Source organism: Ursus arctos, unplaced genomic scaffold (genome assembly GCF_023065955.2).
Source record: "Ursus arctos isolate Adak ecotype North America unplaced genomic scaffold, UrsArc2.0 scaffold_5, whole genome shotgun sequence".
In the NCBI taxonomy this organism is placed as follows: domain Eukaryota; kingdom Metazoa; phylum Chordata; class Mammalia; order Carnivora; family Ursidae; genus Ursus; species Ursus arctos.
In genome coordinates, this window is record NW_026623067.1 from 9,164,828 (window position 1) to 9,191,332 (window position 26,505).

At 34.4% G+C, this 26,505-nt stretch overlaps 1 protein-coding gene across 1 annotated transcript; it reads left to right on the top strand.

The window, feature by feature from the left end:
- The first annotated feature begins 24,659 nt into the window (after nt 1-24,659).
- Nucleotides 24,660-25,598, top strand: LOC113261433 (olfactory receptor 2L8). Its single transcript, XM_026507558.2, has one exon. The coding sequence runs from the start codon at nt 24,660-24,662 to the stop codon at nt 25,596-25,598; it is 939 nt and encodes a 312-aa protein (XP_026363343.2).
- Nucleotides 25,599-26,505: the final 907 nt, after the last annotated feature.

The window sequence follows — 26,505 nt, forward strand, 5'->3', positions numbered from 1 at the left end:
CTAATAAAATATTAGGCTATGAAGTAGCAAGTTCAAAGAGTAACCAATTAGTAGTGTAAAACCTTCTGACTGGATCATAACAGTATTTGCAAGAGTTAGTAATCAAGAAAATATGTCCGTCTATGATCTATCTAGATTAGTTTAGTGATAAGTTGTGCCAGGGATTAATTCATTCTTTTATCACTCATATAATTAGTTTGGGAATTTTTAAAAATCTCAGTGTGTCATTTTCCCTACTTGTACTTTGCTATAAGTCAATGCAATTTCACAGTCGTATTATGAGTATTTAAGGAAAGCTTCCTCTATAAGTGATTATTTGTAATTTTTCTCTATCTCTTTTTGGACTGTGTTTATGCATGCATGTTCATCTGTTCATTCACATTTATAGATTTATTTTGACAACTCACTTGGAAACAAATCATTATACACATGTATAAAGGAAAAGAATAAAGGAAAGAAATATCTAGATTTATTACCTCACTCATTTAATTAGATACACAATCATTTTTCACAAGGTAATTCTACTTGATTAGTTCATTTGGTTTTATATTATATGTAACATATGTACCACAGAGAGTGCTTAATATATATTGAGATAATCTTCCATATTTCCCAGCTTCTGTGAAATTTAAGTTGTAACCATGTGATTACTTCTGTGCAAAAGACAGTGGGAATGAGTAAAATGTACAATTTCCAACCATCCACTTCTGACTTACCCATGGAATATTGGTGATTGATTGATCTAGTAGGACACAGCTGCAAAAGAAAGAGAACAACCTCATTCATGTGATAATGTCTCATCAAAGACAACAAAACTTTACTATCTTAAGACAGTGAAGTTACTGTGATATGTAACATTGATTGTCCTAATACAGAATAACACACTTTCAGTCTTTCTCCCAATATTTTGTTAACTTGTGGTAGAAATGATTCTCATAATGACAAGAATTGTCATATGCCTAAGGAAAATATGTGATAATTTTAATGATTGTTTTTTACTTGCAAAAATCTTTTTGCAACATCTTCTGTATATGTTTAAAAGCATGTAAAAAGCTATATCAAATCAAGTTATTTCTAAAATATATACAACTTCCTAAATAATTATTTTGAGATTATTTGTCCAGATTTTACTGTAAAAACATAACCTGGAACTTCTATATTAAGCAAGAATGACTGGAATTACCCATATATGAAGAAATGTAGTATTTCTATATTTGAATCTACTATCTGGAAATAGCAAAGAAATCATAGATTTCCAGATTTCAATTATCAGTTCATTCATTCTGGTTTCATTTATAATTTACTTTCTGTATTTCACCACTTTCACATACTGAAAGACTAGTTTACTTCTCTGTAATTAAATTCATCTCATTTTACGAGACCCTACAGTTATTCATAGAAAAAAAAAACAATAAAAATGCTCTTCAAGGAACTAAAGATGACTCTATTTACAATTAGTCAGTCCAAGGTTTATAACCTGGTAAATCAAGAATCTTCTGCTTTCTCCTTTTACCATTCTTCCTGGGACTCAAGATAAAAGACTGGACTTTGAAAAGTGTCTCATGATTATAATTGCACTTGGAGAACTGTTTTCTAGTATGAGACCATTCTCTGGTTTTCACCAGCTTCCTTGGATGTATTGAGCTTATCCGTGATAATGAATCTGACTTGTATGCATCTCCATGTTGTACTCCTTATTGTTGGCTCTCCAAGTACAGGCCATGCACTATGGGGAATAAGGAGGAGGGTCTTCAGCATTTCTTCTACATGCTGGCTTAGCCTCCATCTTGACCTTCACTGGCACTAGTGCCCTCCAAGCTTATTCTTATCCCCCCTCTTCTGTCTGCTCCAGCTACCCACCAGGCCTGTGCCATAGCTCCATCTTATTCTCCAGGCTCTATTGGAAACTAGGAACACACAGCTATCCTGACCTGTCCACTATCCTACAGCCACCCATGCACTCACCATTGTGGTTCTCTGGGATGATTCTGCTCCTAGATGTAGACCACAGGTTCCCCCAGGTTAGCATCCCCATTTCATCCAAAGGGTGGTACTGATCTCATATCCCCCATACCTATGTTTATGACCACTAGGGGTCATTTTTTTATTCTTAGCTTTTATTTAAATTCCAATTAGTTAACATACAGTGTAATTTTACCTTCAGATGTACAATTTAGTGACTCAACATTTACATACAACACCCAGTGCTTGTTATAAAAATTGATCTCCATACCTATTTAACCCATCCCCCCAACCACCTCCCTTCTGGTAACCTTCAGTTTGTCCTCAATAGTTAAGTGTTTTCTGGTTTCTCTCTCTCTATTACGTTCATCTCTTTCGTCTCTTAAATTCCACATATGAGTGAAATCATATGGGATTTGTCTTTCTCTGACTGACTTATTTCACTAAGCTTAATATTCTCTAACTCTCATCCATGCCATTGCAAATGACAAGATTTGATTCTTTTTTTTTAATGGTTGAAATTATATATATATAATCTTTACGTCTTCTTTATCCATTCATCATTTTGGCTCTTTCCATAATTTGGCTATTGTAGGTAATGTTACTATAAATATTAGGCAGGCATGTATCCTTTTGAATTAGAATTTTTGTATTCTTTGGATAAGTACCTAGTAGTGCAATTGCTGAATTGTAGAATAGTTCTATTTTTAACTTCTTCAGTAAATTCCAGTCTGCACCAGTTTTCATTCCCACCAAAAGTGAAGGAAGTTTCCCCTTTCTTCACATCCTCACCAGCACCTGTTGTTTCCTGTGTTGTTGATTTTATCCATTCTGACAAGTGTAAGGTTATATCTCATTATAATTTTGACTCGTATTTCCCAGATAATGAGTGATGTTGAGCATCTTTTCGTATGCCTTTCATCCATGGTTAGTATCAAAAATATATAAAAAGCTTATAGAACTCAATACACAAGAAACAAATAATCTAATCAAAATGTGCAGAAGACAAGAATAAATACTTTTTCAAAAAAACTCACACTTCTTAATTTCAAGACGGATTATAAGGCTACAGTAATTATGTGTCATACTTAAAAAAGACCAATTGAAGATGATAAAAAAAATCCGGTATAAACTCTCACTTGGGCAATCAAATGACTTTCAACAGGATAGTCTAAAATATTCAGTGAGAGTATAGCAGTATTTCAGAAAAGCGTATTTAGAAAACTTAATCTCTATATGCAAAATAATAAAGTTAAACCATTACCCATATGAAATACAAAAATTAACTCAAAATTTAGTAAAAGCCCAAATATAAGCTATTAAACTATAAAATTTTGAAAGAAAACAATGAAAATCTTAATTACTTTGATTAGCAATGATTTCCTGGATGTGATGCACCAAAGCACAGGAAACGAGAGAAAAAAATAGAAAATTTGGATCTCATTGAAATTAACAGGGAATAAAAACAACTAGTGTACATCAAAGAACACCTTTTAAAAAGTTTTATTTGTATTCCAGTTAGTTAACATAGCGTACTATTATTTCAGGTGTACAATACAGTGATTCAACTCTTCTGTACAACACTTGGTGCTAGTCACAGGTGCCCTCTTTAATCCCCATCACTTATTTAACCTACCCCCTTAACCACCTCCCCTCTGATAACCATCCTTTTTTGTTTAATTTTAATGTTTTTTTATTATATTATGTTAGTCACCATACAGTACATCACTGGTTTCTGATGGAAAGATCAATGATTCATTACTTGCGTATAACACCCAGTGCACCATGCAATACGTGCCCTCCTTACTACCCATCACCAGCTTATCCCATTCCCCTATTCCCCTCCCCTCTGAAGCCCTCAGTTTGTTTCTCAGAGTCCATAGTCTCTTATGCTTCATTCCCCCTTCTGATTACCCCCCTTTCTTTATCTTTTAATAAAGTGAAAAGACAGCTTGTGTAATTGTAACAAATATATGATATAGAGTGTAAATATCTAGAACACACAAATAATACATAATACTCAACAACAAATATATTAAAACATGGGTAAATGATCTAAACACACATTTCTCCAAAGTATATACACAAATGCCTGATAAGCACATGACAACACAGCCAACATCACTAATCATTAGGGAAATGGAGATAAAAACACAATGAAATACTCCTTTCATCCATTATGAAAGATATTATTAAGCAATAAATAATAATAATAACAAATGCTGGCAAGAATGTGGAGAAATTGGAATCTTAGTGCATTCTCAATGAGAATGTAAAATGGTCAGGTGCTATGAAAACAGTGTGGCAATTTTATGAAAGTTTAACATCAAATTATCATCTGATTTACTAGTTTTGCTCCTAAATACATACAAAAAATAATTGAAAGCAGAAAGTTGAGCAGATATATGTACAGTACTGTTTATAGCAGCATAATTCACAATAGCCAAAAAGATAAAATAACACAAATGCTGACAGGAGGAGGAACACATAAATCAAAGGTGATATATACACACAATGTATTATTATTTGCACTTAAAATGAATGAAATTCTGATATATCATAAAACATAGATTAAACTGGAGAAATTTGTCTAAATGAAATAAGCTAAACAGAAAAGGAAGATATTGTATGGTTCCAACTTTTTAAGGTCCTTGGAATAGGCAAATTAATTGAGACAAAAATAATTGTTAGGATATAGGGTGGAGGAATGGAGAATTATTGTTTATAAGGTGAGAAGCTTCACTGTGGAATGGTGAAAATATTCTAGAGATAGATAATGATGAATGAACAAAAATGTGAATGCACATATGTCACTGAATTGTACAAAGATAGTTACAATTGTCAATTTTGTTACATATATTTTATCATAAAAAGAGTGAGAAAAAAAAACTTTAAATTAGTAGTACCCTTTCTCAAGAGAAGCATATCACTGATGCAAACACTGGAGACCATACGAGATCTAAGAACATTTACAGGATTGTCAGCAATTAAAAAAAATCATTATTCAAATAGTAGTACATCAAGGAAAGTAGTACTATCGTTTTGCTACCTATTTTAAAATGTAAAACATGTTTTATAACTTAAGGGTAATTTCTAACTTAATGAGAATAATTCAAAAATAAATACCTATTCTAAATTAAACATTATACCCAAATTATGTAGTATTTTAAGAATTTATACCTGTGTGTTTATATTATAATTTTTAATATACATATATGTTATTGTTATGCAATTACTGGATAACAATATGTAAAATTTATGACTCCACAAAACTTTAGAAACATAATCATATTATAAGAATCTGAATAAATATATATTTTCCCCACTGAATTGGCCCTTAACACTTCTTTGAAAACATCTAAAGAAATTATAAGAACTCCTTTCCAATCTTGGCCTGAGGCCATCTTGAACTATTAGTGACTTAAACTACAATATTCAAATCTCAGTGGGCCTTCCCAGGTGAACACACACACACACACACACACACAAGGATTCTTATTTTTAATCTCTAGGTAAAAAAAACCCTGGAATCATGGTTGCTGCTGAGTCTTCCTAAATTACCTAAGATGTCAAGGGCAGAGATAAGAGATGGATATATACATTCATTTGAAAAGTATTCAAAGAAGTCTGCGCAGAAAAATGATTTTATTCATATGATGACAGTAGGACCACTCTCAGCTATCCAATTCAGAGATGCTGTCAAATTGGGAGAAGACAAAAGGTACATGTCCTAACTTTATTTTTATTTTAATTTATTACATAAGAGATGAAACTCCTTTAGAAGTGCTAAAAGAATTGATTAGAATTAATTAAGAACTGCTGTTTTTAAACTATTAAAATAAGCAATTGCTACATTAAGGTATCTCACAACCAGGAGATTTAAAAAAAAATCATTCCGTGAAAATGAGTTTAAAAGATCATGTGTGTGTGTGTGCAATTAAAACTGAATCAATTGCTTAAATACATGTATACTTAAGAAAATGAACTTCTCTTTAAACCTAAAACATAAACCATTATACAATTCTGGAAAGAATTGCTGTTTCTTCTACAAATCCATTGTAAGTTAACAGTGAAAGAGTAAAACTGACAATATAGTTAATGGCAGATATTATCTATGAACTTCTTTCCTGAATTTATGCTGAACAAGATAAGGTTTATACTAAAGGATGCCATGTTCATGAAAATATGGTCACTTTAAAAGTAAAAATTCTGTCACAAAATATATACTAAATGTTTTTTATGGATGGAAAAGAAACTTCAACTATGATAAAAAATTATTTGTCCCATAAGTGAACCAACATATTTTGAGAAATAATTGTATTTGAAATATAAATCATATTTATCAAGGAAGGGAAGCTGCATTGTGTCAGATCCTGTGATAAATCTTCTGGAGATGGGAAAAATTGTAGCTAAGTGGAAAGTGCTTCACTATGGTCTGTGTAACATGAATTATACTCTCCTGGAGTAGAGCTATTTTCATGCAAGCATGTGATGTGCTCATATAATTGTATTAATTCTTCTGGCAGTTTGGATTACTGTCTGGATTAAAATCATTAGAATGGGGATGGCTGAGTGACTCGGTCAGTTAAGAGTCTGCCTTCAGCTCAGGTCATGATCCAAGGGTCCCAGGATTGAGTCCTGCATCAGGCTCCCTGCTCAGCGGGAAGCCTGCTTCTCCCTCTGCCTCCTGCTCCCCCTGCTTGTTCTCTCTCTCTCTCTGACAAATGAAGAAATAAAATCTTTAAAAAAATCATTAGAATGTTAAGGTGATCAGTTTAATAAATTAGTGCCTTAAGAGTTGGTCAAGTCGAAAATTAGAAGATTTTAAGTAGAGCTTGAGAGGAGATAGTTGTATTTTTGCAATAGAAAGTGATTTTGGAGTTAGTTCATAAATGTGCTAAATGGGAAAGGAAATGAAAGTCTTTGTAATATTAAGGATTGAGTCATATTGGCATAGTCTTTTAATGGGCTAAAATGAAATTTGATGAACAAAACTAACATGTAGGGGTCCAAATCCTCAATAGCAATAGTGGCAAGTAGATTTTCCTTTATTTTTCTTGAATTTTTATGTAAAAAATGTAAAAATATAAATGTAAAAAGTATCTGAGTAAGGTTAAGACACAATATTGCATTAGTTTCAGGTGTACATCATAGTGATTTGACAAGTTTATATGTATGCTAGATTCATCAAAAGTGTAACTACTATCTAGCACCATACAACACTATTACAATATCATTAACTATATTTTTATGCTGTACTTTTTATTCCTGGGATTTATTCATTTCTTAACTAGAAGGCTGTATCTCCCTCTCCTGTTCTTTCTGAGTACTTTTTGCCAACGAGCACAGTGGTTACATTGTTTCCAGAGCAAACTTATTATTGCTTATACAGTGTTTTAATTTATATGAATCTGTTATTTCTAATTAAATGATTCCTTTTCTCAATTTTATTCAAAATATAAAATTGAACTTAAAAGAAAGGCAAAATACTAAAAGCAAAATCTGTCTGTTTCTGGGACAATTATATAGTTTCTAAGTTTAAAGGACATCTAGAGGGGCTCCTGGGTGGTGCAGTTGTTAAGTGTCTGCCTTAGGCTCAGGGTGTGATCCCAGTGTTATGGGATCGGGATCAAGCCCCGCATCAGGCTCCTCCACTGGGAGCCTGCTTCTTCCTCTCCTATTCCCGCTGCTTGTGTTCCCTCTCTTGCTGGCTATCTCTCTCTGTGTCAACTAAATAAATAAAATATTTAAAAAAATAAAAAATAAAGGAAATCTAGAAATAATTCCAATTTCCATATATATAGTGGATGTATTAGTTATCTAGTTCTCTTCCCAAACACAAACTGTGACTACTTTTACTGCTTTCTGTATTTAACTTTTGTATTTTACCTTTTAACTTTGTGTATGTATAACTGAACTTCAAGTGAAATAACTGTATCTATATTAGAAATTTGGATACTTTTTGGGGCGCCTGGGTGGCACAGCGGTTAAGCGTCTGCCTTCGGCTCAGGGCGTGATCCCACCGTTCTGGGATCGAGCCCCACATCAGGCTCTTCCGCAATAGCCTGCTTCTTTCTCTCCCACTCCCCCTGCTTGTGTTCCCTCTCTCACTGGCTGTCTCTAAATCTGTTGAATAAATAAATGAAAAATCTTTAAAAAAAAAAGAAAGTTGGATACTTTTTGAAAATCAGATGGAAATAGTACACAAATAATTTGGGAACTATACTGATGATGAATCTAAGAATATCAGGTGTATAGATGAAAATAATTTGATGATACCTTTTTTGATGTTCCAAATGATGATAATAAAGGTAGTAAACGTCACAGTTAAAGTTTAATAGTGACTTACACAAAGCACATTTTAAGTAACCCAGATACATTATCTTATACAATCTTATAAAATTCTTGTTTTTCTTCAAGCTTAATTGAAGTGTACTTGCTAAATAAAAATTGTGTATGTTTAAAATGCACAACTTGATGTTTTAATGTATGTACATGTTGTGAGATAGTCACCAAAATCAAGCCAATGAACATACCCATCAAGTTACATGTTTACTATTTTTCTTCTTTCTGTTTTGTTTGCTACTGTGATCACTTAACGATTGACTCTCCTAGAAATTTTAACTACAAAATACAGTATTGTTAATTATACTCACTTCAGTGTACAAAAACTTACTCATTTTGCGTAATGGAAATTTTACAGCCTCTGACCCAAGTCTCCCCAAATTCTCCCTTCCTTCTGCTTTTGATGACTGTCATTTAACTTTCTACTTCTAGGAGTTTGACCATTTTAAATTCCACATACAAGTGTAATTGAATAGTCTTTGTACTTCTGCCTTTGGCTTATTCTACTTAGCAAAATGTCCTCCACTTCCACCTATGTCATTGCAAATTGAAGTATTTCCTTTTCCAAGGTATGTTGCTCTCCAGCTTTCCCAATACCAGATGTTGAAGGACTGTCTTTTTTCCATTGGTTATTTTTCCTGCTCTGTTGAAGATTAATTGACCTTACAGTTGTGGGTTCATTTCTGGCTTTCTATTCTGTTCTATTGGTCTATGTGTCCATTTTTATGCCAGTATCAAATGTCTTGACCACTACATCTTTGCTTTGTAATATAGCTTGAAGTCTAAGATTGTGATGCCTCCATCTTTGCTTGCTTTATTTATTTATTTATTTATTTATTTATTTATTTATTTATTATTTATTTATCCAACATTGCTTTGGCTATTTGTTTTAGTTTTGTGAAAAATACTGTTGGTAGTTTGACGGGGATTGAATTAAATATGTAGACTGCTTTAGGTCTACCTGTCTTTCCATTTCTTTGTGTTCTCTTCAATTTCTTTCATCAGTGTTTTATGATTTTCAGAGTACAGGTCTTTCACCTCTTTGTTTAGGTTTATTCTAGGTATCTTATTGCTTTGAGTGAATTATAAAAGGGATTGATTCCTTAATATCTTTCTCTGGTGCTTCATTATTGCTGTATAGAAATGCAACAGATTTCTGTGCTTTGATTGTGTATCCTGAGAATTTATGAATTCATTTATTAGTTCTAGTGGTCTTTTGGTGGAGTCTTTGGGCTTAATATATATTCCACACTTTCTTCATCCATTTATTTGTTGATGAACATTTAGTTTTATTTACATAATAGCTATTGGAAATAATGCTGCAATATTCATAAGTGTGGATATTGCTTCAAGATATAGATTTTACTTCCTTTGTGTATATACCTAAAAGTGAGAATGTGGAATTATATGGTATTTCTATTTTTAATTATTTGAGGAACTCCCATATACTTTTACATAGTAAGTATACCAATTCATATTCCCAAGAACAGTGCGAAAGGATTCTCATTTCTCTACATTCTGGCCAACACTTGCTATCTCTTTGATAACAGCCATTTTAACAGGTGTGAGATGATGTCTCATTTTTAAATTATTATTTAAATTCAATTAGCCAAGGTAAAGTACTTCATTAGTTTTTGATATAATGTTCAATAATTCATTATTTGAGTATGACACCCAATGTTTATCATCTCACATGCCCTTTTAATGCCCATCACCCAATTACCCCATCTCCCCACCCACCTCCCTTTCTGCAACCCTCAGTTTGTTTCCCAGAGTCAAGAGTCTCATATGGTTAGTCTCCTTCTCTTATTTCTTCCTATTCAGTTCCCACCACAACCCTATAATCCTCTGATCGATTCCTTATGTTCCACATATGGGTGAAACCATATGATAATTGTGTTTCTCTGATTGACTTATTTCACTTTGCTTAATACACTCTAGTTCCATATATTTTGATTTGTTCACCTATAGATGAGACTCACAGAGTTAAATTTAGTAATTAATCCAAGTTTTTATTTCTAAGTTCCAAAACTAGAACTAGGTCTAGTTTGGATACCATATTATTTATAATGTGCTTGTGCAATAAAAGAAGACAAAGCTATCTTCAATCTGAATTCAAACTCAAAGTATATCCATTAGTAATTATTTCCTTTTCATATCTCAAAATATCTGTCTACATATTTTCCTATTTATCTACCTACAAATGTTGAATCATTGCATGACATTTCATAAAACCATATAATTTAAAGGTGAAAAAATATATACATGTACAAATACTGTGCATTCTAGATCTCTTTACACTAAAATAATTATGGTTCTAAAGCTGTATATTCTTTTAAACAATTAAATCACATGTTTCTTAAATATGTAATAAGATTACTAATTCTTAGTAACTGAAGTACACAAACAATATATTCTTGGTCTTTTTTTCTTTTTTAGTTGAATCTAGTGGAAACATTTGAAAGGATGTGTAATCTTATGTAACATTCCATGAAAGAATAATGTGTAGAACTAAGCTTGCCAACACCCCAGAGGGCAATCTTTTGGATTATCTGACTTGGAATCTCTGAAAGTCATCTCACAATGCTTTAATTCTAGGTGACTGATGTCAAGACAAAATAATTATTATCTAGGGATGTGCAAATACAAGTATGATGAAACATTTCAAAGAACTAACGTAGACTTTGTGAAGCCAATGGGTTAAAAGATCTGGGAATCTGATCTGATACCTCTTTTATAGTACTCCTCCCTTTCTGGTGAATAAGAAAGTTCCCTTTTGGGAAAAATAAACAGTTTAGACAACCTCAAGGACTTTGAGAAGAGTAACCCAAATTGATGGAAATCTACTGGAGAGGTTTTTTTTCTGTTTTTTTTTGTTTGTTTGTTTGTTTTGTTTTGTGTGTGTGTGTGTGTTTAAATAATATTTTTTATTATATTATGTTAGTCACCATACATACATCCCCAGTTTTTGATGTAAAGTTCCACAGTTCATTACTTGCATATAACACCCAGTCCACCATGCAACACATGCCCTCCTTAATACGTATCACCAGCCTATCCCATCCCCCCAAGGCCCTCTGTTTGTTTCCCAGAGTCCATAGTCTCTCATGGTTCATTCCCCCTTCTGTTTAACCCCCCTTTCTTCTTCCCTTTCTTCAACTACTGATCTTCCTACTTCATATGTTCCATAAATGAGTGAAATCGCAGGATAATTGTCTTTCTCTGCTTGACTTATTTTGCTTAGCATTATTTCCTCCAGTCCCGTCCATGTTGCAGCAAATGTTGATAAATCATTCTTTTTGATGGCTGAGTAATATTCCACATCTTCTTAATCCAGTCATCAGTTGAAGGGCATCTCGGCTCCTTCCACGATTTAGCTATTGAGGAAAATGCTGCTATGAACATAGGGGTGCATATGGCCCTTCTCTTCACTATGTCTGTACCTTTGGGGTAAATACCCAGTAGTGCAATTGCAGGGTCATAGGGTAGCTCAATTTTTAACATTTTAAGGGACCTCCACACTGTATTTCAGAGTGGCTGTCCCAACATGCATTCCCACCAACAATGTAGGAGGGATCCTTTTTCTCCACATCCTCTCTAACAATTGTTGTTTCTTGCCTTGTCAATTTTTGCCATTCTAACTGGTGTAAGGTGGTAATTCAGTGTGGTTTTGATTTGAATTTCCCTGATGGCTAATGATTTTGAACATATTTTCATGTATCTGTTAGCCATTTGTACGTCTTCATTGGAAAAGTGTCTATTCAAATCTACTGCCCATTTTATAATTTCTTTATTTCTTTCTTGTGTATTGAGTTTGAGAAGTTCTTTATAGATCTTGGATACCAGCCTTTTATCTGTAGTGTTGTTTGCAAATATCTTCTCCCATTCTGTGGGCTGCCTCTTATTTTTTTTTTTTTTTGACTGTTTGCTTGGCTGTGCAGAAGCTGTTTATCTTGGTGGAATCCCACAAGTTATTTTTTTCTTTTGTTTCTTTTGCCTTTGGACATATGTCATGAAAAAGCTTGCTGAGGCCGATGATGTAGAGGTTGCTGTCTATGTTCTCCTCTAGGATTTTGATGGATTCCTGTCTCACATCAAGGTCTTTCATCCATTTGGAGTTTATCTTTGTGTATAGTGTGAGAGAGTGGTCAAGTGTCATTCCATTGCATGCAGCTGTCCAATTTTCCCAGCACCATTTATTGAAGAGACTGTCTTTTTTCCACTGTATGTTTTTCCCTGCTTTATCAAAGATTAGTTGCCCAAAGAGCCGAGGGTCCATTTCTGGGTTCTCTATTCCGTTCCATTGGTCTATGTGTCTGCTTTTGTGCCAGTACCATGCTGTCTTTCTGATCACAGCTTTGTAGTATAGCTTGAAATCCGGCATTGTGATGCCCCCAGCTTTGTTTTTCCTTTTCAACACTTCCGTGGCGATTCAGGGCCTTTTCTGGTTCCATAGAAATTTAAAGGCTGTTTGTTCCAGTTCTTTGAAAAATGTCATTGGTATTTTGATTGGGATAGCATTGAAAGTGTAGATTGCTCTGGGTAGCATGGCCATTTCAACTATGTTAATTCTTCTGATCCATGAGCATGGACTATTTTTCCATCTTTTTGTGTCTTCTTCAATGTCTTTCAAGAGTGATTTTTAGTTTCTAGAATATAGATCCTTTATGTCTCTGGTTAAGTTAATTCCAAGGTAACGTATGGTTTTTGGTGCTATTGTAAATGGGATGGATTTTCTAATTTCTCTTTCTTCAGTCTCATTATTCATGTATAGATATGCAACTGATTTCTGAGCATGAATTTTGTATCCCACCACATTACTGAATTGCTCTATAACTTCTAGTATTTTAGGGGTGTATCCTTTGGGGTTTTCCATATAGAGTATCATGTCATCTGCGAAGAGAGACATTTTGACTTCTTCTTTTCCAATTTGGATACCTTTGATCCCTTTTTGTCATCTGATTGCTGTTGCAAGGACTTCTAGTACTATGTTGAATAATAGTGGCGAGAGTGGGCATCCTTGTCGAGTTCCTGATCTTAAGGGAAACGTTTCCAGGTTTTCCCCATTGAGAATGATATTTACTGTAGGCTTTTCATAGATTTATGAGATTGAGGAATGTACTCTCTATCCCTACACTCTGAAGGGTTTTAATCAGGAAAGGATGCTGTATTTTTTAAATGCCTTTTCTGCATCTATTGAGAGGATCATATGATTTTTGGCTTTTTTCTTGCTGATACAATCTATCACACTGATTGATCTGTGAATGTTGATCCACCTTTGCATCCCAGGGATGAATCCCACTTGGTCATTATGGATAATCCTTTTAATGTACTGTTGGATTCTATTAGCAAGGATCTTGTTGAGGATTTTGGCATCCGTATTCATCAGGAAAATTGGTCTGTAATTCTCCTTTTTGATGGGTCTTTGCCTGGTATGAGGATCAATATAATATTGGCCTCATAGAATGTGTTTGGTAGATTTCCATCTGTTTCTATTTTTTGAAACAGCTTCAGGAGATTAGGTATTATCTCTTCTTTGAATGTTTGTTAGAATTCCCCGGGGAATCCATGAGGCCCTGGAGTTTTGTTTTTGGAAGGTTTTTAATCACTGTTTCAATCTCTTTATAATTAATTAGTCTCTTTAAAAAATCAGTTTCTTCCTGTTTCAGTCATGGTAGTTTATAGGCATCTAGGAAGGCTTCCATCTCTTCCAGACTGCTTAATTTATTGGCATAAAGCTGTTGATAAAATTTTCTAATGATTCAGGGGCGCCTGGGTGGCACAGAGGTTGAGCGTCTGCCTTCGGCTCAGGGCGTGATCCCGGCATTATGGGATCGAGCCCCACATCAGGCTCCTTTGCTATGAGCCTGCTTCTTCCTCTCCCACTCCCCTGCTAGAGTTCCCTCTCTCGCTGGCTGTCTCTGTCTCTGTCAAATAAATAAATAAAATCTTAAAAATTTTTTTTTCTAATGATTCTTCCTATTTCATTGGTGTTGGTTGTGACCTCTCCCTTTTCATTCATAATTTTATTAATTTGGGTCCTTTCTCTATTCTTTTGGATAAGTCTTGCCAGTGGTTTGTCTATTTATTTATTCTTTCAAAGAACCAGCTTCTAGTTCTGTGGATATGCTCTACTTTGCTCCTGATTTCTAATTCATTGATCTCTGATCTAATCTTGATCAAGTGCTTTCTTCTGCGCAGATTCAGCCTGTTCTTCTGTTGCTGTTCCAGCTTCTTGAGGTGAGAATATAAAAACTGCATTTTAGATTTTTCTATTCTTTTGACTGAGGCTTGGATGGCTATGTATTTTCCCCTTAGGACTGCCTTGCAGTGCCCCATAGATTTTGGACTGTCGTTTTCATTCTCGATGGTCTCCATAAACTGTTTAAATTGATTTTTGATTTCCTAGTTTATTGAATCATTTTTGAGCAGGATGGTTCTCCAAGTGTTTGAGTTTCTTGCAAATTTTTCCTTGTGATTGATTTCCAGTTTCAAAGCATTGTGGTCTGAAAATATGCAGGGAATAATTTCAGTCTTTTGGTATCAGTTGAGACGTGTTTTATGACCCAGAGCATGGTCTACTCTTGATAATGTTCCATGGGCATTAGAAAAGAATGAGTATTCCGTTGTTCTGGGGTGTAGTGTTCTATATATATCTATGAGGTCCAACTCGTTGAGTGTGGCTTTCAAACTCTTGTTTCCTTGTTGATTTTCTGCTTAGGTGATCTATCTATTGCTGATAGTGGAGTGTTGAGGTCCGCTACTATTAACATTTTATTATCTATGTCTCTTTATTCTGGTTAAGAGTTGGCTTGTGTATCTTGCTGTTCCCCTCCTGGAGGCATAGATACTTATAATTGTCATATCCACTTGTTGGATATATCCTTTAAGAATAATATAGTGCCCTTCTTTATCTCTAACTATATTCTTTAGTTTAATATCCAATCTGTCTGATATGAGAATTGCTACCCCAGCTTTGTTTTGAGGTCCATTGGCATGAAAGATGGTATTCCATCCCTTTACTTTCAGTCTGGATGTTCTTTAGGTTAAAAATGAGTCTCTTGTAGACAGCAAATGGATGGGTCATGTCTTTTTATCCAATCTGCAACCCTGTGGTATTTTATGGGCGCATTTAGGCCATTCACATTGAGAGTGATTATTGAGAGATATGATTTTAATGATGCCATGTTGCCTGTAAAGTATTTGTTTCTATAGATTGTGACTTTCAGTTCTGTATCACTCTTGGGACATTTTTACTTTTATAGAACCGCCCTTAATACTTCCTGTAGGGCTGGTTTTATGCTTACGAAATTGTTGAGTGACTGGCTATTCTGGAAGGTCCTTATCTCTCCATCAATTCTGAATGACAGCCTTGCTGGATAAAGGATCCTTGGCTGCATGCTTTTTCTGAAAGAGCTTTAAAAATGCCCCCCCCAACCCTTTCTCTCATTCCAGGTCTGTGACACCGGTCTGACGTAATTTTGATACCTTTGCCTTGGTACATGAGAAATTTCTTTGCCCTGGCCACTTTCAATACTGTATCCTTGGATCTAATATCTGTGAATTTCACTATGATGTGATGTGGAGTAGGTTTGTCATGGTTGAGCTTGGGAGGGGTCCCCTCTGCCTCTTGGACACAAAAGCTTGTTTCCTTTGCTAGATTAGGGAAGTTTTCAGCTACAACTTGTTCAAATATCTCTTCTAGACCTCTATTTTTCTCCACCCCCTTGGGGATGTTGATGATTCTGCCATTGGAATGTTTCATTGAGTCAGTAATCTACTGTAATCTACATTCTTGAGATTGGATTTTTTTGAGCCAAGTTTCTGTTTTAGGTTTCTCTTCTACCAACCCATCTTCTAATTCACTAATTCGTTGTTCTGCCTCATTTACCCTGGCTGTCAGAGCATCTAGTTTTGACTGCATTTGATTCATAGTAATTTTAATTTCTGCCAGAATCACTCTCATTTCCACCCTTAGAGATTCTATATTCTCATTAATATTTTCATTAATATTTTTTTCAAGTCTACACATCATCTTGACCATTGTTACTCTGAATTCCTTTTCTGATAATTTGGTTATATCCATATCCATTAGTTCTGTGGCAGAGGCCACAGACTCATTGTCTTTTCTTTGCTGGGGGATTTCTCCTTCTCATCATTCTGATGAGGAGAGGTTGCAGGTTTGCCCAGAGCCCAAATTATTGCCCAGGATCCAGGCAGTGTGCACTTGTTTTATAGGGACTTTAGGAATGTGGGCTTCTTGATTTTTCAGCCTACCTTCTGGGGGAGGGGCCTGCCGTGCTGATACTCTGGCAACCCTGTTTGGATAGAGTCTCCTCTCCCTTTGCCCTGTGAGGGGGGCCATCATGAGCCAGTATTTCCAGGTTTTTGTTGTCTGGCAGCATTCCCTGGCAGTTTGCTGTGCCTCTTCTGTGAGTCAGAGCAGCAGTAGCCAAATCCCAGCCTCTGTCTCAGAACAGAGGGATCACAGACCGCTCTCCACTGGGCTCTTTTAGCCATTTAACTCTGTTTCTGTTGGTGCTGCTAAACCCTATAGCAACCTGGGATGTGCTCCCCACAGCCGGCATCCCAGCCCTCACTTGCAGGGGCAGCACGTCTCTGTCCTTTGTGTTTCTAACACTGCCAGCCCACCAGTCGTGCAATTGCTGGATCATAGGGTAGCTCAAAGTTGAACATTTTAAGGGACATTCACACTGTTTTCCAAAGTGGCTGTACCTACTTGCATTCGCATCAACAATGTAGGAGGAATCCCTTTTCTCCACATCCTCTCCAACATTTGTTGTTTCCTGCCTTGTCAATTTTTGCTATTCTAACTGGCGTAAGGTGGCATCTCATTGTGGTTTTGATTTTAATTTCCCTGATGGCTAATGATTTTGAACATTTTGTCATATGTATGTTAGCCACTTGTATGTCTTCATTGCAAACGTTTGTGTTCATATCTTCTGCCCATTTTTTGATTTGTTTATTTGTTTCTTGTTTATTGAGTTTGAGAAGTTCTTTGTAGATCTTGGATACCAGTCTTTTATCTGTAGTGTCGTTTGCAAATATCTTCTCCCATTCCGTATGCTCCCTCTTAGTTTTTTTAACTAATTCCTTGGCTGTGCAGAAGATGTTTATCTTGATGCTGTCCCACAACTTCATTTTTTCTTTTGTTTCTCTTGTCTTTGGAGATGTGTCATGAAAAAAGTTGCTGTGGCCGATGTCAAAGAGGTTGCTGTCTATGTTCTCCTCTAGGATTTTGATGGATTCCTGTCTCACATCGAGGTCTTTCATCCATTTGGAGTTTATCTTTGTGTATGGTGTGAGAGAGTGGTCAAGTTTCATTCTTTTGTATGTAGCTGTCCAATTTTCCCAGCACCATTTATTGAAGAGACTGTCTTTTTTCCACTGGAAGTTTTTTCCTGCTTTGTCAAAATTAGTTGCCCAAAGAGCTGAGGGTCCATTTCTGGGTTCTCTATTCTGTTCCAGTGGTCTATGTGTCGAGTTTTTCAATTAGATGATTTTAGAAGTCTAATCTGAGAGTTCTTATAAAACTTTGACGAAATCCAACTAAGTCTTCTTTGGTAACTTTATATTTATCCTGTAGTTATGTAAATGATCAGACCAAATGTGAACAAACTACTTAGAGATCAGAAAGATCTTTCTTTGAAATTGACTTTGATGAAAGGAAAGGTAATATAGAAAACAATCTCTGTTTCAGGGGAAAATTCTACATCATCTAGGTTCTAGAGGTGACCCCACAAGATCTGCCACTATATAACTACATAGTCTTAAATAGTTCACTTTAAATCAATAAAAATCAGTTTTTCAACCTATAATGTTGAAGCTATTCTCAAAGTATACTAACATAATATGATAAAATGATTATTAAAATAAATAAAATAAAAATAAAAATAAATAAAAATTTTAAAAAGTATATTCCTTCTATAAATATATAAAGCACTAATGTAATACATTTTTTTTAGTTTCTGTTTTTAAGTGTATTTGCTTTTTTTAGAACTAAAATGTTTTATTTCTTTGTAAAATACTTATCAAGAGTAGTTTGTACAGTGCATGCTTTTTTTTTCTTTACGATGTACCTTGCAAGAGCATCAATGTCTTGGCAAACTGTCATACTTTAAGTGTATTTGCTTTTAATGCAAGCGTACAAAACTATATATCTATGCAAAGGATATTTTGGGTATTGAATTCATGCGATGAAGTAATTTGCCCATCACTTTGAAAGTTGGGCAGCAATTTGAAAATTTTACTCATTCTAATGTAGGAATAAACTCAATATGTTTTGCCTATGCATATTTACAACTTGATTTACAGAGGAGATAAGAAGTGTACTTTTTTTATAATCAAAATCACCTGGGAACACTTTGGTATTGGGAGGAAGACATTAATTGAAGTTCCTTGGTGAACTGGAAATGATATCTACATTCTCTGCACCATTCATTAGAGTTGGGTATATTCCGGAAACAAGTGACAATGTAGTAATCACAGCAGAAGAGGAAATAGAAGATGTTCTTAAAATGAGTGAAAAATTAAACATTAAACCAATTTATTTGGGCATGAAGAAACTTGTCATATATACTCATGACCCTCTTTTATCTATAGTTAATTTCTATGTTAAAAGTGTTCATTTTTTTATAATTTCTTTTTTAGTTTGGACAAGTCAAAAAGATATCCACTAGTGTCAGAATCACCTCTTGAAGGATAAGTCAGTTTATCAATTTAAATACAATCTTAACATATAAATATCTATATTTATTCATCAAGAAGCTAACTTGCTAGCAGAAGAACCAGGGGAAGTCATTTAGATTTTGAATCTTGGTTTATCACACATAAAAATTTGAGGTCACATCTACCTCAAGAGCCATTGTTCTGGATTAAATAAAATTTAATTATAGTGCAAATCTTGACACAAGTCATATTCCATCCAGTGGAGATGGCCGATAAAAGTTGATAGCTGTGTATTCTCCATGCATAAGCCTTGTTTACTTTCAAGACATATTTCACCACCTCAGTAAAAAAGCATCTGATTGTTTTTCACCTGCGCATATTTATCAGAACTGAAAAAAAATCAAGATGTGAAAATCTTTTGTAAATGGTCTATAAATAGATTACTCATTGTCATTTCCTTAGACAGAAGAAACATGAAAGGGAATATATCTGATTTATTTTTATAAAAGAAAAAAAATATTACTTTAGACCTTAAACAGATATTCAGTGGCTGAGGTTGCTTCCCTTTCAGATTCAATATTCCTTTAAATGATATCACATATAGGTTATTAGCACATACGAACAAGGGAACATAGGGGTGCCTGGTTGGCTCAGTCTGTTAAGCACCTGCTTTCAACTCAGGTTGTGATCTCAGGGTCCTGTGATCCAGTCCTGTGTCAGGCTCCCTTCTTAGCGGGGAGCTGCTTTCTCTGCCCCCCCCCCCCCCCCCGCTCTTGTGCTTGCTCTCTCTCTCTCTTCCTCTCTTAAGAAGAAAAAAAAAGAATAGGGGAAACATAGATAATTCAAAATGACTCTGCATCAGCAGTCATGTGACAATGGCATCAAAGACGAAATTTGAATTTCTTTTATTATTTTGGTCTTGCATTGTTGTTTGTCATAATTAATCTAAATAATATTAACTACCTAATTGAATATTTGTCATATCACCCCTATAAAGCCTACAATTAATAAGAATACTAGCAATGTTAATTCCATTGGTAATTATAAATATTACATTTTCAAGCTTGTCAATAAATGAAGTTATGAATATAATTATAATCAATGATATCAATCTAATATTCTGGTCTCATACTTAACCCAAATGCCATTGTAGGAAAATAAAATAGCTCTCCTAGTTTTTCCTCTGCAAGTTATAACAACCACACAAAATTTGAAAATCAATTGCTCTGCATAAAATCAGGACCTGTTCTAGTTTTTATAGTGTGATTGGAGATTCACATATGCTATGATTTGAGCACATGGAAATTAGTAACAGTGAAATAAATTGTATATGGCATTAATATTTTATTAAAATAATGCATAGGCATGGCATCAACAAACCACAGGGTAAAATGATAGTCCTAAAACTTACTCCTCTTGACACCCAAAGTGAATACATAAATTATTTTGCAATTTGTTCCAATATTTTCCTGATATTTTAAACAGTATGTTTACCTTCTAATGCTTGATTTTTATTTATTTTTATAATATTTTTTATTATATTATGTTAGTCACCATACAGTACAGCACTAGATTTTGATGTAATGTTCCATGATTCATTACTTGCGTATAACACCCAGTGCACCATGCAATACGTGCCCTCCTTAATACCCATCACCAGCCTATCACAATCCCCCACCCCCTCCCCTCTGAAGCCCTCAGTTTGTTTCCCAGAGTCCACACTCTGTCATGGTTCATTCCCACTTCTCTTTAACCCCCCCCCCCGATTCTTCCCTTTCTTCTCCTACCAGTCTCCCTAATTCTTATGTTCCATAAATGAGTGAAACCATATGATAATTGTCTTTATCTGCTTGACTTATTTGGCTTAACATTATCTCCTCCAGTCCCGTTCATGTTCCTGCAAATGTTGAGAAATAGATCTTTTTGATGGCTGAGTAATATTCAATTGTATATATGGACCACATCTTCTTAATCCAGTCATTTGTTGAAGGGCATCTCAGCTCCTTCCATGATTTATCTATTGTGGACAATGCTGCTATGAACATTGGGGTGCATATGGCCCTTCTCTCCACTATGTGTGTATCTTTGGGTAAATACCCAATAGTGCAATTGCTAGATCATAGGGTAGTTCAATTTTTAACTTTAAGGGACCTACACACTGTTTTCCAAAGTGACTGTACCAACTTGCATTCCCACCAACAGTAGAAGAGGGATCCCCTTTCTCCACATCCTCTCCAACATTTGTTATTTCCTGCCTTGTCAATTTTTTGCCATTTTAACTGGCATAAGGTGGTATCTCAGTGTGGTTTTGATTTGAATTTCCCTGATGGCTAATGATTTTGAATATTTTTTCAAGTGTCTGTTAGCCATTTGTATATCTTCATTGGAAAAGTGTCTGTTCATATCTTCTGCCCATTTTTTCTCATAATAATATTTTTATTATGTTATTCACCATACAGTACATCCCTGGTTTTTTATGTAAAGTTCAATGATTCATTAGTTGCATATAACACCCAGTGTACCATGCAATCTGTGCCCTCCTTACTACCCATCTTTTGAAATGATTATTTGTTTCATGTGTATTGATTTTGAGAAGTTCTTTGTAGATCTTGGATACCAGTCTTTTATCTGTAGTGTCGTTTGCAAATATCTTCTCCCATTCCACTGTCTGCCTCTTAGTTTTTTGACTGTTTCCTTGACTATGCAGAAGCTTTTTATCTTGATGATGTCCCACAAGTTCATTGCTTCTTTTGTTTCTCTTCCCTGTGGAGATGTGTCATGAAAAAAGTTGCTGTGGCCGATGTCAAAGAGGTTGCTGTCTGTGTTCTCTAGGATTTTGATGAATTCCTGTCTCACATAGAAGTCTTTCACTCATTTGGAGTTTATCTTTGTGTATAGTGTGAGAGAGTGATCAAGTTTCATTCTTTTGCATGTAGCTGTCCAATTTTCCCAGCACCATTTATTGAAGAGACTGTCTTTTTTCCACTGGATGTCTTTTCCTGCTTTGTCCAAACTAGTTGCCTAAAGAGCCATGGGTCCATTTCTGGGTTTCTCTGTTGTTCCATTTGTCTATGTGTCTGTTTTTTTGCCAATACCATACTATCTTTGTTATCACAGCTTTGTATTATAGCTTGAAATTTGGCAACGTATTGCCCCCAGCTTTGTTTTTTTTCCTTTTCAACAATTCCTTGGTGATTCGGGCCTTTTCTGGTTCCACACAAATTTAAGGGATGTTTGTTACAGTTCTTTGAAAAACGTCATTGGAATTTTGATCGGGATGGCATTGAAAGTGTAGATTCCTCTGAGTAGCATAGACATTTTAACTATGTATATTATCTGATCCATGAGCATGGAATAAAATCCCAAATACCAGATCATGGATTGTAAATGAGGCCACTGTGAATGAGATGCTGTTCCTTCTCTATATCACCACTTCCATCCTCTTTCTCTCCTCCCATGCTCTCATCACAGTTACATCCCAATTTATGTTTGCAGACATGCATTGATGGCATTGTTTCATTTTCTCAAAATTATTGGTTTTATATAAAAATATAATGCTATTGCAAACCCGATAATATTTTATTGGTTATCACTGGATATATGTCCTCTAATTATATCATTATAATTTCTCTAAAGAAGTTCAATAAATTTTTGGCTGATATCAAGAATTGTCAAGAAATTTTTTACAAGAAGATAGAATTTTCCAAAAAAATCTTTAATAAATAATTTATTGTTTATGCTTCTGTGTTCTTTGCATTGTATTTAAATATTATGCCTCATATATAACAGTTCTGAGAAAAGCTTTTGTCTGGGAAAAGCTTTTGTTGATAATATTTACTCCTTAATTATTTTACCATAAGCATTTTTAGAATAAAATAAATAAATATTGAATTAGTTTATATATATATGCGTGTATGAATTAGTTTATATCTATATATACACATATACTATATATGTTGAATTAGCTTATATTAATTCTATAATTATCTATTCTTAAATGTCAAACTTTTTTATGTTTCAGGTTTGTTCTTGCTTCCTTTTTTTTTTAAGATTTTATTTATTTATTTGACACAGAGACAGCCAGTGAGAGAGACAGCCAGGGAGAGGGAGACAAGCAGGGGGAGTGGGAGAGGAAGAAGCAGGCTCCCAGCAGAGGAACCTGATGTGGGGCTCAATCCCAGAATGCCGGGATCACACCCTGAGCTGAAGGCAGATGCTTAACGACTGAGCCACCCAGGCCCCCCTGTTCTTGCTTTCTTTCTGGTCAATTTTCTACAACTTATCTTTTGAAACTTTTAATGAATTAATTATATTAATTATTTTTATTTTTTATTTTCCAGAAGTATCTGACACTTTGTTGTTATGTGACACTTCCTTTTATATAATACATGATATTTGTACTGTAGATCTAACAACTTCTAATAGTATCCTGAGCTTGCTCATTGATAGTATTTCCTCTGCAGGAGAATGCCTTTAATAATTCCCTTTAAGAAGATTCTCAAGATTACATTTTTCTTCTCCTTTTACATGAAGAATGGTTTCTTAAATTTCTTTCTTCCTAAAGGTCCTGAACTCTTTCTTCTCTTGTCCCTCCACACCACTGTCTTCTCTACTTTTTCTCAAATTTATGTGTTTATTTCTTTATTATCATGTCAGTTGGATTTTACGATAGAGCAGTGATAAATATATGTGCTTATACTCCACATTTATCTAGAGATAGGAGTTGTAATTACATTAAAAATGGAATAAAGAGGGCACATGTAATCATGAGCACTGAGTGATATATTCAACTAATGAATTATTGAACATATTATTAAAAACTAATGATGTACTATTCCTTGGTTAATTGAATTTAAATAAAAAAAAGAATAAGGGCAAAAAGATACCATAAAACAGTGTGTAATGTTATATAAGTATTGAGAAATAGATGGACAGAGCACACTTCTTTCGGAGAGCTTGAGCATGCATGGAAGCAACAATGGAATTGGATCATAGATTCCCAGAGAAAGTGTCTTATTTTAATTCAAGCATTCAAAGTTGGGTAAGGAGACAGAAGAAATGGCTTTACATGAATTGTATTTGACAATACAGATTTATTATAGATTTCTTAAACAAAGAAGCAAATAATGACAATTGACATCTAGGGAGATGTTGTGCCAAATTTTTGAGAACACATAAAAGGAATATAGATCTGCACATGATATAATAGGCTACTACAGTTTCAGATATATTAGAGTTTAAATATAAAAGAAAAAATACCCTAAGGGTAAAAAAAAGTACTAATATGGGTCTATAATTTATGCACGTGCATTGATTTACTATCCATTCATTTAGCTTGTAAGCTTTGCTTTGAAGATAAGTGAATTTACATAAGGAAATATAATATTTGTATCCGAATGAAGTTATTAGAGAAATATTCTTACAAATTCACAGATTTTTAGAAAATATTTTGGCCACAGATGTTTGCCTCATCAAGCTTTTATCTATGGAGCAAAAATGAGGATTTTTTTTCAAAGTAGTTAAGTTTGCTCTTCATTTAGAACCTGCAATGTTCAATGAATAAATCACAATGTGACTAAAATAATGAGATGAAAATAGCATTCTGGTTTTTATTAATTTACTGCTGTGTCTGTTTTTAGAAAAAAAAACTGAAGTAATGCGCCATGGAAAATTACAATCAAACTTCTACTGATTTCATCTTATTGGGGTTATTCCCACCATCAAGAATTGGACTGCTCTTCTTCATTCTCATTGTTCTCATTTTCCTAATGGCTCTCTTTGGCAACCTGTCCATGATCATTCTCATCCTCCTGGACACTCATCTTCACACACCCATGTATTTTCTACTTAGTCAGCTCTCCCTCATGGACCTGAACTACATCTCTACCATTGTCCCCAAGATGGCATCCAATTATCTCTCTGGAAACAAATCTATTTCTTTCATTGGGTGTGGAGTTCAGAGCTTCTTCTTCTTGACTTTAGCTGGTGGAGAAGGTTTACTATTGGCCTCCATGGCCTATGATCGTTATGTGGCTATTTGCTTTCCTCTCCACTATGCTATTCGTATGAGCAAAAGATTGTGTGTGCTGATGATAATGGGATCTTGGATCATGGGATCAATCAATTCCTGTGCTCACACTGCATATATTCTCCATATCCCTTATTGCCAGTCTAGAGCCATCAACCACTTCTTCTGTGATGTTCCAGCCATGGTGAATCTGGCCTGCATGGACACCTGGGTCTATGAATACACAGTGTTTGTAAGCACCACACTCTACCTTATGTTTCCTTTCATTGGTATTGCATGCTCCTATGGCCGGGTCCTCCATGCCATCTGCCGCATGCAGTCAACAGAAGGGAGGAGGAAGGCCTATTCAACCTGCAGCACCCACCTCACTGTGGTGACTTTCTACTATGCACCCTTTGTTTATACTTATCTACGCCCTAGATCCCTCCGATCACCAACAGAGGACAAGATTCTTGCTGTCTTCTACACCATCCTGACCCCCATGCTGAACCCTATCATCTACAGCTTGAGAAACAAGGAAGTGATTGGGGCTCTGATACGATTGATTCAGAGAATCCAATCTGTGAAAATGTAGACAATATACATTAGCTGCCAAGATTTGTTTACATGTCAATTCAGCTGTGTACCACTGTGAAGGAAAAAAAATATTATATGTCTAGAGTGAAAGAATATAAATTAATATAGAGGACTGAATAAATTGTTTCCCATAATAAATAAATAAATATATATTCCCATAATATATATAATATACATATATATACATACATACATTATATATATAAAATAAAAAATATTATACTCCTAGAGTGAAAGAACATAAATTAATATAGAGGATTGAATAAATTGAGTTTTTCCATAACATACATATATATATAATATAATATATACATACATGTATATATACACACATACATATATAATATATATATACATAATACATGTATAATATAATTTATACATATATACCCATACACATATATACACATATACATATACATACATAATATAATATATATATATTTAATTCTAAGGCATGCTTTTGTTTTTCTTTGTGATTTTTTTCTCCATCTATGTAAAGGGAATGCATTTTCCACTAACTTGTGGGCAAAAATATTTTACTAATATGTAAAACAGAAAATGAAAAATGACTAAACTAATGGTATCATTCAGCATACCAGTTCTACAATACTTTTTCTTTTTCTTTTTATCAATATTAGTAAATTAGGACCTAATAACAACAAATAATTTAGGGTGGACCTAACATAATTGGAAATAAATATTTTATTTATTTGCATAATAATTTATACTTTTTAAGCTATATTGACATATTGACAAATAAAATTGTGTATATTATGGTGCACAATGTGATAATTTGATATACATATATGTTGTGAAGTCATCACCACATTTAGCTGTTAACATATCTATCACCCAACCTAGTTATATGTTGTGTGTGTGTGAGAACACTTAAGAACTATTTC

What these genes read in the sequence shown, in the direction of transcription:
- LOC113261433 (XM_026507558.2), top strand. Translation starts at nt 24,660, where the DNA reads ATGGAAAATTACAATCAAACTTCTACTGATTTCATCTTATTGGGGTTA.